General features: G+C 38.3%; 1 protein-coding gene across 6 annotated transcripts in view; it reads right to left on the bottom strand.

The window, feature by feature from the left end:
• CAB39L (calcium binding protein 39 like) overlaps positions 1–13141 on the bottom strand; it is a 135092-nt gene that overhangs the window by 15351 nt on the left and 106600 nt on the right. For all 6 annotated transcript variants that reach the window (XM_047865263.1, XM_047865291.1, XM_047865254.1 and 3 more), the window contains one exon: positions 1805–1948. In XM_047865263.1, the coding sequence (XP_047721219.1) occupies positions 1805–1948 (144 nt within the window). The remainder of the gene's footprint in view (positions 1–1804; positions 1949–13141) is intronic.

Here is a 13141-nt window from a genome sequence, read left to right as displayed (position 1 = left end):
TGTTGTTTTATTTATCTATCTCTATGCCAATACAATACTGTCTTCATTTACTATAAATCTTAAGTCTCAGTATCTGGTAGAGTGGATTCCCCTACCTTGCTCTTTTTTAAAATTGCCATAGCTAACCTTAGACCACTGTTCTACCACATAACTTTCAGAATCAGCTTGCCAAGTTCCATGAGAAGTCCTGTAGGGATTTTGAACATAATTGAATGGAATTTATAAATTAATTTGGTATTTGAATTTCTCTAACGGCTCTCTGGCCAAAAAAGACCCGATGGCTGAAAGATGGACTAAGCTTTTTTTTTTTTTTTAAACCTCTCAAAGCAACAGCTACATACCTTATAAACTGTCATGTCTCCCATTTTTAGACTTATAAATTCAGTCACCGAATAAACACCATAAAGATCCAAAAAAAGCCTGGAACCCCCTTGACTCTTAATTTTACTCCAGAGATATTTATCCTTTTTTAATCCCTTTTAAAACAATTTTGAGAGAGAGTTTGCACATGTGTAAGCATGCAAGTGGGGGAGGGGCAGAGAGGGGGAGAGAGAATTCCAAGCAGGCTTTGCACAGCCAGCGCAGAATTGATGTGGGGCTCTAACCTACAAACCGTGAGATCATGACCTGAGAGGAAACCAAGAGTCCTACACTTAACCAACTGAGCCCCTCAGGCACCCCTCCAGATAATCTATCCTAATAAAATAATCCCAAATATGGAAAAAAACCTGGCTGGATATAGAAAATGCTCATGACAGCATTCCTTACAGTGGGGAAAATGGAAACAACCTAAATATAAATAACAGAGGACTATTCAAGTAAACTAGAGTAAATAAATCCAATGATAAACTATAATGCTAATAAAACTACTGGCTCAAAGCATAAGAGACTTAAAAACTGAGAACAAACTGAGGGTTGATGGGGGGTGGGAGGGAGGAGAGGGTGGGTGATGGGTATTGAGGAGGGCACCTTTTGGGATGAGCACTGGGTGTTGTATGGAAACCAATTTGACAATAAATTTCATAAAAAAAAAAAAAAAAAAAAAAAAAAAAAACTACTGGCTCTAAAACCCATATGTAACAACAATGAATTAATGTTCACCTCTTCTGGCATAGCACTAAGTGATAAAATCGGGATATCAATTTTGTGTACCATGTGAATACAGCTGCAGAAAAAAAAAACCTTCAAATATGAGCACAGGAAAATAAAGTTAACTAAAATCTTTACAATAGTTTGATTACAAGTATGGGATTACAGATTACAGATTTCTCCTACCATGCTTTAAAAAAGTATATTGTCTAAAATTACTAGAAGGCCATTTTGTCACTCTTACATCAAAGAAAAAATGTTAGAAAGAAGCTGGTGTTATGGGGAACTAGTTTCCATTCATAGCAAAACATATTTAAAAAAAAAATTTCTAAGCAAGTAATGAAAGTGAGTAGTGCCCCACTGTTTCTTCAATGCTTCATTTAAGGTTCAAAAAAAAACACTTAAGGCAGAAAGCAAAGCATTCAATAATTCCAACCCTTGGGATTTGGGTTCTGGCTCTATCGCTGATTATTTTAGTAACATTTGGGAAACAGTATCCACCTATTTTCTCAGTGGAAAAAATGAAAATATTTAGAGATAGGGATTAGAAACAAATGGGCATTCATTAAAATAACTCTAAAATTTCATCCAAGTCACACAAAACAGAAAAACTGCCTATTTCATTTTCTCTCAAGTATAAAGGAGAGTAAACAGCAGGGAGTTAGCCATTTGAAAGTGAAAAGCAAATGCCCACGTTATTTCTGTTGCACTTTACCTTAAAGACATGGAAGGCTTCAAACTGAATGTTGGGACTTTTATCTCGAAGGAGGTTCATCATCAGTTTGAGGTTCTCCGGCTTGCTGATGTACTTTGTCATAATGGCAAAGTTGTGTCGGTCCAGGATCAGTTCACCTAGCAGCTACAAAACAAACAAACAAACAAACAAACAAACAAACAAACACAAAGTTAAAGCAATAATCCGAGAGCCATCTGATTCAAAATATATGGCACTTTTCCCTGAAAAACAAACTATAAATGTGGTTAGGAATGTTGACGTGAAAAAAACTGAGAGTCTTTATTACATGCATCTTACATTTAGCACAGGCATGAAAGGAGTGGTTATTAAGTTATTTTAAGCTTTTCACACAGTTTTGCTAAACTCAGTGATTAATGCATTTCTGCATCTTTTTTAAAAGCCAGTCATTGCTGCAGCTTAAAAAAGCTCTCTCTGAAAAAAAAAAAAAAAAAAAAACCTCTCTCTGTAGCTTTCATCCAGAGATAGCCCAAAATGAATTTATTATTTTCCTCGCTTACTTTAATCTTGCTTCCCAGTACTACATTGCTTCTTAGGCATTGTGCTAGAAAAAAGAATACCAAAATTGATTCTACAGTTATACCTCCCTTCCCTGAATAAATGTACTCTAGTAGCTTACTGGGCAAATAGGTTCCATTAAGTGAATCTTACCTTCCCCCTAACTTTTATAACAAAACCTGCTAGATAGCCAAGAAAAAAAAAATCATTGACCCTGAATCCACATGAAGTTTAATATGTACAGCAAGTTTTTATAAAAAAGCAAAACATTTTCTTGTAACAAATTAATGGTTCCCCCCAAATGCAGCATTATTCCATGTTATGAACTGAATGTCTGTGCCTCCCTAAAATCTGTATGTTGGAATCCTAACCCCAAATGTGATGGTATTAGGAGGTGGGGCCTTTGGGAAGGTAGAATTGCATGAATGGGGCTGGTGCTCTTATGAAAGAGACCCCAGAGAGCTCTCTTGCTGCTGGCCCCTTGATCGTGGGCTGCCCAGCCTCCCAGTCTGTGGTATTTTTGTTGTAGCAGCCCAAACAGACTAAGACAGACTTTAAAACAAAATAAAAATACCAAAAATGAGAATAGTGGGAGAGCCTCTAGTAGCATCACTGAATGTTCTCTACCTCATCAACTTTTTATTCTCATGTAGTGGTAGAGATCCTAAAGCTTCAGCAACCAGGCAGCTGAAATGTACCCTTTACACAGCTTTATACATGATATACTTATTTTTGAGTTCTCCTATTCACCAGACCTTTTCTGGATGCCTCAGGATAGTAATCTATTGTACAGATAGTTACAGAAATCCTGGATGGGAGGAGAAAGCACATGAAACTTTGAGCTGGCTGTCTGTCACAATACTGTCTAGCAACAGAACCCCAGACATGTATGTGCAGTGATGTGTGTGTGTGTGTGTGAGGGTGTGCATCTGGCTGTCTATTTAACAACTGAGAACTACACACCTTAAAGTTATTTTAGCGCACAAAAGGAAATGATGGGCAGTGATGGATGTTAGCTGGGTATTCTCAAACATGGGACAGCCGTCGTGTAAACTTTTCATCTTCGTTTTCCTTAATATCTCTGCCACATCTAGAGCTAACTGCCCCTCTTCTGGAAACTTTCTTTGCCCCTGGTTTCAAGGCCACTGAATTCTTCTGGCTCCTTATCTCTTGCAGCTTATTTCTTTGCTCCTGTGTTACTGCCCTCCTTATGTAGGAATTTTCCAAGCGGTATCTTGAATCTCTGATCTTTTCTCCCTCTTCAGTCTTACCTACACCCAAGGCTTCAACTGTAATATCTAGGAAGATGTCTCCCAAACCTGTATTTCAAGTCCCAGTTTCTTTCCTAAGCTCTATAACAACGTTACTTTTTCTTTTTTTTACTTTGAGAGACAGAGAGACAGTGTGAGTTGGGGGAGGGGGTGTTGGGAGAGAGAGAGAGGGAGAGAGAGAGAAAGATTCTCAAGCAGGTTCTACATTCAGCACAGAGCCCAACACAGGGCTCAAGGCCACGACCCTAGGATCATGACCTGAGCTGAAATCAAGAGTTGGATGCTCAACTGACTGAGCCACCCAGGCAACCCCCACCCCCCCCCCCTTTTTTTTAATATATATACCAAAGTTTCTAACTGCCTGCCTGGAGGCCCAGTAGAACACTTGGCTAGCTAATCACACTCAGCTTCTCTGAAACCCTTCCTTTCCTGCTTTGTTAATGACACCACTGCCAGCCAGGTCCCTAGGGCAGAGTTGAAGTCCTCCTCGGCTTCTTCTTTCGCTCCGCCGTTGCATCAAATCTACATCCATGGTCTGCCAATTTTCTGTTTATCAATGTCTCGAACATCTTTCCTTCTACTTTTATTGCCAGCATCCTCTTTCCAGCCCTCAGGGCCTCTCGCCGAGCTCCTGCGGCAGCACGCAGAGTGGTCCCTTCCTCAATGCAGACCCAATCCAATCCACCCTGCATGCAGTGTCAAACACATCTTCCTGAAGATCAGCCCCATTCATGTTACCAATTCCACTTCAGGAGTGAATGAATAAACAAATCCCTGGATGCCAATAAATTTAGGGGGAAAAATTAAACTCCTTAGGATAGCATTCAAAGCCCTCTGTGTTCCTGAGTCACTTCTACTTCCTTTCCTTGGAGCCCCACTTACTCCTCATTCTTCTGCCCCTGTGGCTGCACTCTCTTTGCTCTGAATGTTTCCCCTGGCTTTATTTAGATATAACTGACAAAATTGTCTATACTTGAAGTGTACATCACAATCATTTCAAATATGTATACGCTGTAAAACATTTACCACAATCATGTTAATTAACACATCCATCACCTCACAGTTACCCTTTGGTTTGGTGTGTGATGAGAATGCTTAAGATCCACTCTCAGCAAGTTTCAAGTACGTGACGCAGTATTCTTAACTATAGTCACCATGCTGGACATCGGATCCTAAGACTTAGTCTTCTCATAACTGAAAGTTTGTACCCATTGACCAATACCTCTCATCCCCCTGCCCGCCAGTGCCTGGGGACCACCATTCTACGTTCAGTTTCTAAGAGCTCAACTTTCTCCCCTGTTGCTCTGCGTTGTTTTTCCTCAGCAGTACTCACTGCCTTGCAGTACAGACTTACTTGCCTCTTTATTTTTAAAAAAAAATTTTTTTTAACGTTTATTTATTTTTGAGACAGAGAGAGACAGAGCATGAACGGGGGAGGGGCAGAGAGAGAGGGAGACACAGAATCGGAAGCAGGCTCCAGGCTCTGAGCCGTCAGCCCAGAGCCCGACGTGGGGCTCAAACTCACGGACCGCGAGAGATCGTGACCTGAGCTGAAGTCGGACGCTTAACCGACTGAGCCACCCGGGCGCCCCACTTGCCTCTTTAGAACGTAAGGGCATCTATCAAATCATGTTTGTGTTTGTACCCTTTACAACTTAACTGTGTGATGTGCATGGATACTGTTGGGGAAATAAAGTTGACAAAATGTGGAAAAGAAAGTAAGCAGTTTGATTACTGAATAAGCACATCCACAGCACATCATTTTAGGTAATGTGTGAAAAAGACATCACGAAGACACATAAAATTCCACCTTACTTATACTGCCATGCAGCTGCAACCCGTTACATGCATATCTTCTCAAGATGAAAGGTAACCGGTTCTCTGTAAGGGGACTTGACAGTGCCTTTTGCTGTGCACCCTTCACATTTCACTCTGAACCCACCTGTCCACTGAGGTAGCTATTTGTTTTAACTAATTGCCTTTATTCCACTAATAAAGAGAATTAAATAAAACTCTTATCTCTCTGACAAGCAAATGCTTGCAGCTTGGAGAGAAGTACCAGGGTTAATTTCCCTGGTGACAGGGCAATAGGCGTGCTGTCTTCTGGCATGTTTATGGGTCAGCAGAATGGCTTCCAGACTCTCAAAAAAAAAAAAACAACCCAAAAAACAAAACAAAACAAAACGAAACACCCCAAAAAACAAAACAAAAAACAAAAAACAAACCACAAACCTCTTTTGGGTTGTAAAACTGACAAGACATATATGTGGATGTAAGATACACCCACCTAAGATATACATGGGCATATACAGATATAGATAGGCTTCTTCACAGAGCTTTCTACATCTATAGATAGATATAGATACAGCTTCTACATTGATATATAAAGATATATTTATATAAAACATATATAAAAATCCAATAAAATACACATCATATATACACAAATACATATACATATTACTATATACACATACACATATCAAAAGGTCTTTCAGCAACAAAGAAATTTCACTAAAAAAATTTACCCCTAATTTGCATGTACACGCACACTCAATAATTTGCTGAAGTGACATTTATGAGTTGAATTCAGATTAAGTCACTTTAATTTTTATTCCATGGGTATGCATACATATAAACTCTATCCAACCTAGCCTCTGCTAATATAATTTCACTAGTTTTATGAAACAAGCAATTGTGTTAAATTATTTACCAACTACACTGACTCTTTTAGCCATTAAATTTAATCTATTTTAATTAATACTGACAATGACAAAATGCTGCATTTCATCATAATACAAAGCATTTAACACAATACTATACTAGGTAAAATGGAAAAAAATTGTTTTTAGTTCTCTAAATTTCATTTTATAGGCTTATATATTACAAAGTAGAACCAAAGCAAGTGGAAATAATAAGAGTTTCTTTTAACTTAGTGTTTTAATGAAATTGACCAGAGCCAAAAAAAAAAACCCAAATTCTACCAAGCTTCTTTTGAATTATAATCTTTCCCTCTAATAATTAAATACCAGGCTCTGAAGAAGATAAGAAATAAATTCCTAAGCTCTGTCATGTGAGGGGAAGGAATTTCTTTGTTAATTATTTTTTATTGACACCAGGAATCCAAGCATCTCAAGGTAGCTCACGAAAATTAAGAATAAGATTAACAAAAGACGCTTGGTAGCTTTGGAGTTAGAACACAGCCGAGCTTTAAGACAGTTTATCACTTAAAGAATACTCCAAGTATACTCTTAAAATAACCTAAACTCTCTTGATTTCTAAAATGATGAAACATCTATGTGCAAAATATTACAGAAATCAGAGATATAAACAGCTGTGTCAAAACAGAACATACTGCTACCCCAGACCTAATTCTCAAAAAGAAAAACCAATAATGCACCAGCGGAGCTCTCCAAAACAATAGTTTTCTACTAAATACACAGTATTTGACAGGCTCTCTCCTTGAATAGTGATGTCTGCCTACAGTCTAGCATTCAAAAGAGCCAACTCTTTGGTATTCATTTCAACAATTTCTATATTGTACATACGCTTTATCTGTCTTTTTTTTTTTTCTTAAGAGAAAGTGAGTGGGGGAGAGACAGAGAGGAAGAGAGAAAATCTATCTTTTTAATTTACATCCAAGTTAGTTAGCATATCGTGCAACAATGATTTCAGTAGATTCCTTAATGCCCCTTACCCACTTAGCCCATCCCCCCCTCCCACAAACCCTCCAATAACCCTCTGTTTATTCTCCATATTAAAGACTCTCTTAGGTTTTGTCCCCCTTCCTGTTTCTGCATTACTTTTGCTTCCCTTCCCTTATGTTCATCTGTTTTGTGTCTTAAAGTCCTCATATGAGTGAAGTCATATGATATTTGCCTTTCTCTGACTAATTTCGCTTAGCATAATACCCTCTAGTTCCATCCACGTAGTTGCAAATGGCAGGATTTCATCCTTTTTGATCACTGAGTAATACTCTATTGTATATATACCCCATCTTCTTTATCCATTCATCCACCGATGGACATTAGGCCTCTTTCCATACTTTGGCTATTGTTGATAGCGCTGCTATAAACATTGGGGTGCATGTGTCCCTTCGAAACAGCATACCTATATCCCTTGGATAAATACCTAGTAGTGCAATTGCTGGGTTGTAGGGTCATTCTATTTTTTAATTTTTTGAGGAAGCTCCATACTGTTTTCCAGAGTGGCTGCACCAGTTTTCATTCCTACCAGCAGTGCAAAAGAGATCCTTTCTCCACATCCTTGCCAACATCTGTTGTTGCCTGAGTTGTTAATGTTAGCCATTCTGACAGGTGTAAGGTGGTATCTCATTGTGGTTTTGATTTGTATTTCCCTGATGATGAGTGATGTTGAACATTTTTCATGCACCGGCTGGCCATCTGGATGTCTACTTTGGAGAAGTGTCTCTTCATGTCTTTTGCCCATTTCTTCACTGGATTATTTGTTTTTTGGGTGTTGAGTTTGATACGTTCTTTATAGATTTTGGATACTAACCCTTTACCTGATATGTCGTTTACACATATCTTCTCCCATTCCGTCGGTTGCCTTTTAGTTTTGCTGATTGTTTCCTTCCCTGTGCAGAAGATTTTATTTTGATGAGGTCCCAATAGTTCATTTTTGCTTTTGTTTCCCTTGCCTCCGGAGATGCATTAAGTAAGAAGTTGCCGAGGCCAAGGTCAAAGAGGTGTTTGCCTGCTTTCTCCTGGAGGATTTTGATGGCTTCCTGTCTTACATTTAGGTCTTTCATCCATTTTGAGTGTGTTTGGGGGTATGGTGTAAGAAAGTGGTCCAGGTTCATTTTTCTGCATGTTGCTGTACAGTTTTCCCAGCACCACTTACTGAAGAGACTGTCTTTATTCCATTGGATATTCTTTCCTGCTTTGTCAAAGATTAGATGGCCATACGTTTGTGGGTCCATTTCTCAGTTCTCTATTCTGTTCCATTGATCTGTGTGTCTGCGTTTGTGCCAATACCATACTGTCTTGATGATTACAGCCTTGTCATACAGCTTGAAGTCTTGCTTCAAGAGGCAATCCTTGCTTCAGGAGGATTGTCATGCCTCCTGCTTTGGTTTTCTTTTTCAAGATTGCTTTGGCTATTCAGGGTCTTTTCTGGTTCCATACAAATTTTAGGATTGTTTGTTCTAGCTCTGTGAAGAATGCTGGTGTTTTTTTTTTATAGGGATTGCATTCAATATGTAGATTGCTTTGGGTAGTAGCTACATTTTAACAATATTTGTTCTTCCTATCCAGGAGCATGGAAAATTTTTCCGTGTTTTTGTGTCTTCTTCAATTTCTTTCATAAGCTTTCTATAGTTTTCAGTGTATAGACTTTTCACCTCTTTGGTTAGATTTATTCCTAGGTATTTTATGGGTTTTGGTGAAATTGTACATGGGATCAATTCCTTGATTTCTCTTTCGGTTGCTTCATTGTTGGTGTATAGGAATGCAACCGATTTCTGTGCATTGATTTTATATCCTGCCACTTTGCTGAATTCATGGATCAGTTCTAGCAGTTTTTTGGTGGAATCTTTTGGGTTTTCCATATAGAGTATCATGTCATCTGCAAAGAGTGAAAGTTTGGCCTCCTCCTGGCCGATTTGGATGCCTTTTATTTCTTTGTGTTGTCTGATTGCAGAGGCTAAGACTTCCAATACTATGTTGAATAACAGTGGTGAGAGTGGACATCCCCATCTTGTTCCTGACCTTAGGGGGAAAGCTCTCAGTTTTTCCCCATTGAGGATGATATTAGCATTGGGTCTTTCATATATGGCTTTTATGATCTCGAGGTATGATCCCTCTCTCCCTACTCTCTTGAGGGTGTTTATCAAGAAAGGATGCTGTATTTTGTCAAATGCTTTCTCTGCATCTATTGAGAGGTTCATATGGTTCTTGTCCTTTTTTTATTGATGTGATGAATCACATTGATTGTTTTGCAGATATTGAACCAGCCCTGCATCCCAGATATAAATCCCACTTGGTCATGGTGAAAATGTTGTTTAATGTATTGTTGGATCCGGTTGGCTAATATCTTCTTGAGAATTTTTGCATACATGTTCATCAGGGAAATTGGTCTATAGTTCTCCTTTTTAGTGGGGTCTTTGTCTGGTTTTGGAATCAAGGTCATGCTGGCTTCATAGAAAGAGTTTGGAAGTTTTCCTTCCATTTCTATTCTTTGGGACAGCTTCAAGAGAGTACGTGTTAACTCTTCCTTAAATGTTTGGTAGAATTCCCCTGGAAAGCCATCTGGCCCTGGACTCTTGTTTTTTGGGGAGATTTTTGATTCCTAATTCGATTTCTTTACTGGTTATGGGTCTGTTCAAATTCTCTGTTTCTTCCTGTTTCAGTTTTGGTAGTGTATGTGTTTCTAGGAATTTGTCCATTTCTTCCAGATTGCCCATTTTATTGGCGTATAATTGCTCATAATATTCTCTTATTATTATTTTTATTTTGCTGTGTTGGTTGTGATCTCTCCTCTTTTGTTCTTGATTTTATTTATTTGGGTCCTTTCCTTTTTCTTTTTGGTCAAACTGGCTAGTGGTTTATCAGTTTTGTTAATTCATTCAAAGAACCAGCTTCTGGTTTCATTGATCTGCTCTACTGTTTTTTGGTTTCGATGGCATTGATTTCTGCTCTAATCTTTATTATTTCCTGTCTTCTGCTGGTTTCGGGTTTTATTTGCTATTCTTTTTCCAGCTCTTTAAGGTGTAAGGTTAGGTTGTGTATCTGAGACCTTTCTTCCTTCTTTAGGAAGGTCTGGATTGCTATATACTTCCCTCTTATGGGAACCTGCATCGCAGAGGTTTGAGACTGTGGTGTTATGATTTTCACTGGCTTCCATGTACTTTTTAATTTCTTCCTTAACTTCTTGGTTAGCCCATTAATTCTTTAGTCGGATGTTCTTTAGTCTCCAAGTATTTGTTACCTTTCCGAATTTTTTCTTGTGGTTGATTTTGAGTTTCATAGCATTGTGGTTTGAAAATATGCACGTTATAATCTCAATCTTTTTGTACCACTTGAGGGCTGATTTGTGTCCCAGTATGTGATCTATTCTGGAGGATGTTCCATGTGCACTGGAGAAGAATGCATATTCTGCTTTAGGATGAAATGTTCTGAATATATCTGTCAAGTCTATCTGGTCCAGTGTATCATTCAAAGCCATTGTTTTCTTGTTGATTTTCTGATTTAGATGATCTGTCCATTGCTGTCAGCGGGGTTTTGAAGTCCCCTACTATTACAGTATTATTATCAATAAGTTTCTTTGTATTTGTGATTGATTTATATATTTGGGTTTTCCCACATTTGGAGCATAAATGTTTACAATTATTAGGTCTTCTTGGTGGATAGACCCCTTAATATGATATAATACCCTTCTTCATCTCTTGTCACAGCCTTTATTTGTAAGTCTAGATTGTCTGATATAAGTATGGCTACTCTGGCTTTCTTTTGCCGACCATTAGCATGATAGATGGTTCTCCATCCCCTTAATTTCAATATAAAGGTGTCTTTAGGTCTAAAGAGGGTCTCCAGCATATTGATGGCTCTTGTTTTTTTATCCATTCTGTTACCGTGTGTCTTTTGATGGGAGTATTTAGTCCATTGACGTTTAGAGTGAGTACTGAAAGATATGAGTTTATTGCAATTATGTTTCTTATAGAGTTGGAGTTTCTGGTGGTGTTCTCTGGTCCTTTCTAAAATTTGTTGCTTTTGGTATTTATTTATTTATTTATTGATTGATTGATTGATTTATCTTTTCTCACCTCAGAGAGTCCCCCTTAAAATCTCTTGCAGCGTTGGTTTAGTGGGCATGAACTCCTTTAATTTTTGTCTGGGAAACTTTTAATCTCTCCTTCTATTTTAAATGACAGCCTTGCTGCATAAAGAATTCTTGGCTGCATATTTTTCCAATTCAGCACATTGACTCTATCCGCCCACTCCTTTCTGGCCTGCCAAGTTTCTGCTGCAAACCTGATCTGTATTCCCTTGTAAGTTAAGAACTTTTTTCCCTTGCTGCTTTCATGATTCTTTCCTTGCCTGAGTAATTTGTGAATTTGACTATGATATGTCTTGTTGATGGTCAGTTTCTGTTGAATCTTATGGGAGTCCTCTGTGCTTCCTGGATTTTGATGTCTGTGTTTTTCTCCAGGTTAGGAAAGTTTTCCACTATGATTTGCTCACATAACCCTTTACCCCTTCTTCTCTCTCTTCATCTTCTGGGACCCCTATGATTCTGATGTTGTTCCTTTTAATGAGTCACTGAAATCTCTCATTCTTAAATTGTGCTCTTTGCCTTAGTCTCCCTCTTTTTTTCTCCTTCATTAGTCTCCATAAGTTTGTTCTCTATATCACTGATTGGCTGCTCTGCCTCATCCATTTTTGCCACTGTGGCATCCATTCGAGATTGCTATAACTCAGTTATAGCATTTTTTATTTCATCCTGACTAGCTTTTACTTCTTTTATCTTCATAGAAAGGGATTCTAATCTATTTTCGACCCCAGCTAGTATTCTTACTATCATGATTCTAAATTCTGGTTCAGACATCTTGCTTGTATCTCTCTTGATTAAGTCTCTGGCTGTTGTTTCTTCCTGCTCTTTCCTTTGGGGTAAATTCCTTTGTTTTGTCATTTTGAAGGAAGAAAAGGAATTAATAAGGCAAAAAAAATTAAAATTAAAAAATTAAAAACAACACACACACCCAAGTCCAATAAATGATGTTTGATCCTAGGTGTGTTTTTACCTGGTTGTTGAAAGGAGCTTGATAGATTAGAGAAAAAAGGGAAAAAGAAAAAAAGGAAAACATTTGAAAATCTGAAAAAATGAATACACTGAAATAGAATAAAATGAAATGATGGAAGTAAAGTAGAATTTGAAAAATTTACAAAAAAATATAAAATATAATACAAACAAATTTTAAAGAAAAATATTTTTAATAATAATTGAAAATAAAAATATTTTTCTCTTTATTCAAGAAAAAGAAAAGAAATGAAAAAGAAGAAAAAGGAAAAAAAGAAAATTTTATAGATGGGCCAGCGAACAGACTGAAATGGGATTCAAATTACTTCATTTTACCCTAGCAATCAAACTATGAAGCACTTTATAGTCCATAATCTAAGCAGGTGGAGAGACTTGTGTTTCTGAAGAGCAAGGTTGGCCCAGTTGGATGGGGCTTAGTGTAACGGCTCCATTCTCCACTAGATGGCGCTGCTTAGCTTCCTGGTGTGGAGTGTTGTGGTGCCTGTAGGTGCGTAAGCCCATGCGCGGGAGTGGCAAAAATGGCGTCACGCGGGAACCGAAACTCCAAATCGGAACTCTGCTCCACCCGACCAGCAATCGCGCACCTGTCCTTTGTCTCCAGAAGCTGGAGCACTCCCTGCTTTTACACTGTCTGTGACCAAGCCTTCAGGCTGCCAGGCGGCACCTCCCTCCTGAGTTTTATCTCAGATCAGCTGTGTTTCCCGACTCCTCACTTCTGAGGGACTGCGGCTTTTAACCGGCTCAGACCCTC

Source organism: Prionailurus viverrinus, chromosome A1, assembly GCF_022837055.1.
Source record: "Prionailurus viverrinus isolate Anna chromosome A1, UM_Priviv_1.0, whole genome shotgun sequence".
Taxonomy (NCBI): domain Eukaryota; kingdom Metazoa; phylum Chordata; class Mammalia; order Carnivora; family Felidae; genus Prionailurus; species Prionailurus viverrinus.
This window is presented reverse-complemented; position numbering and strand designations above follow the sequence as displayed.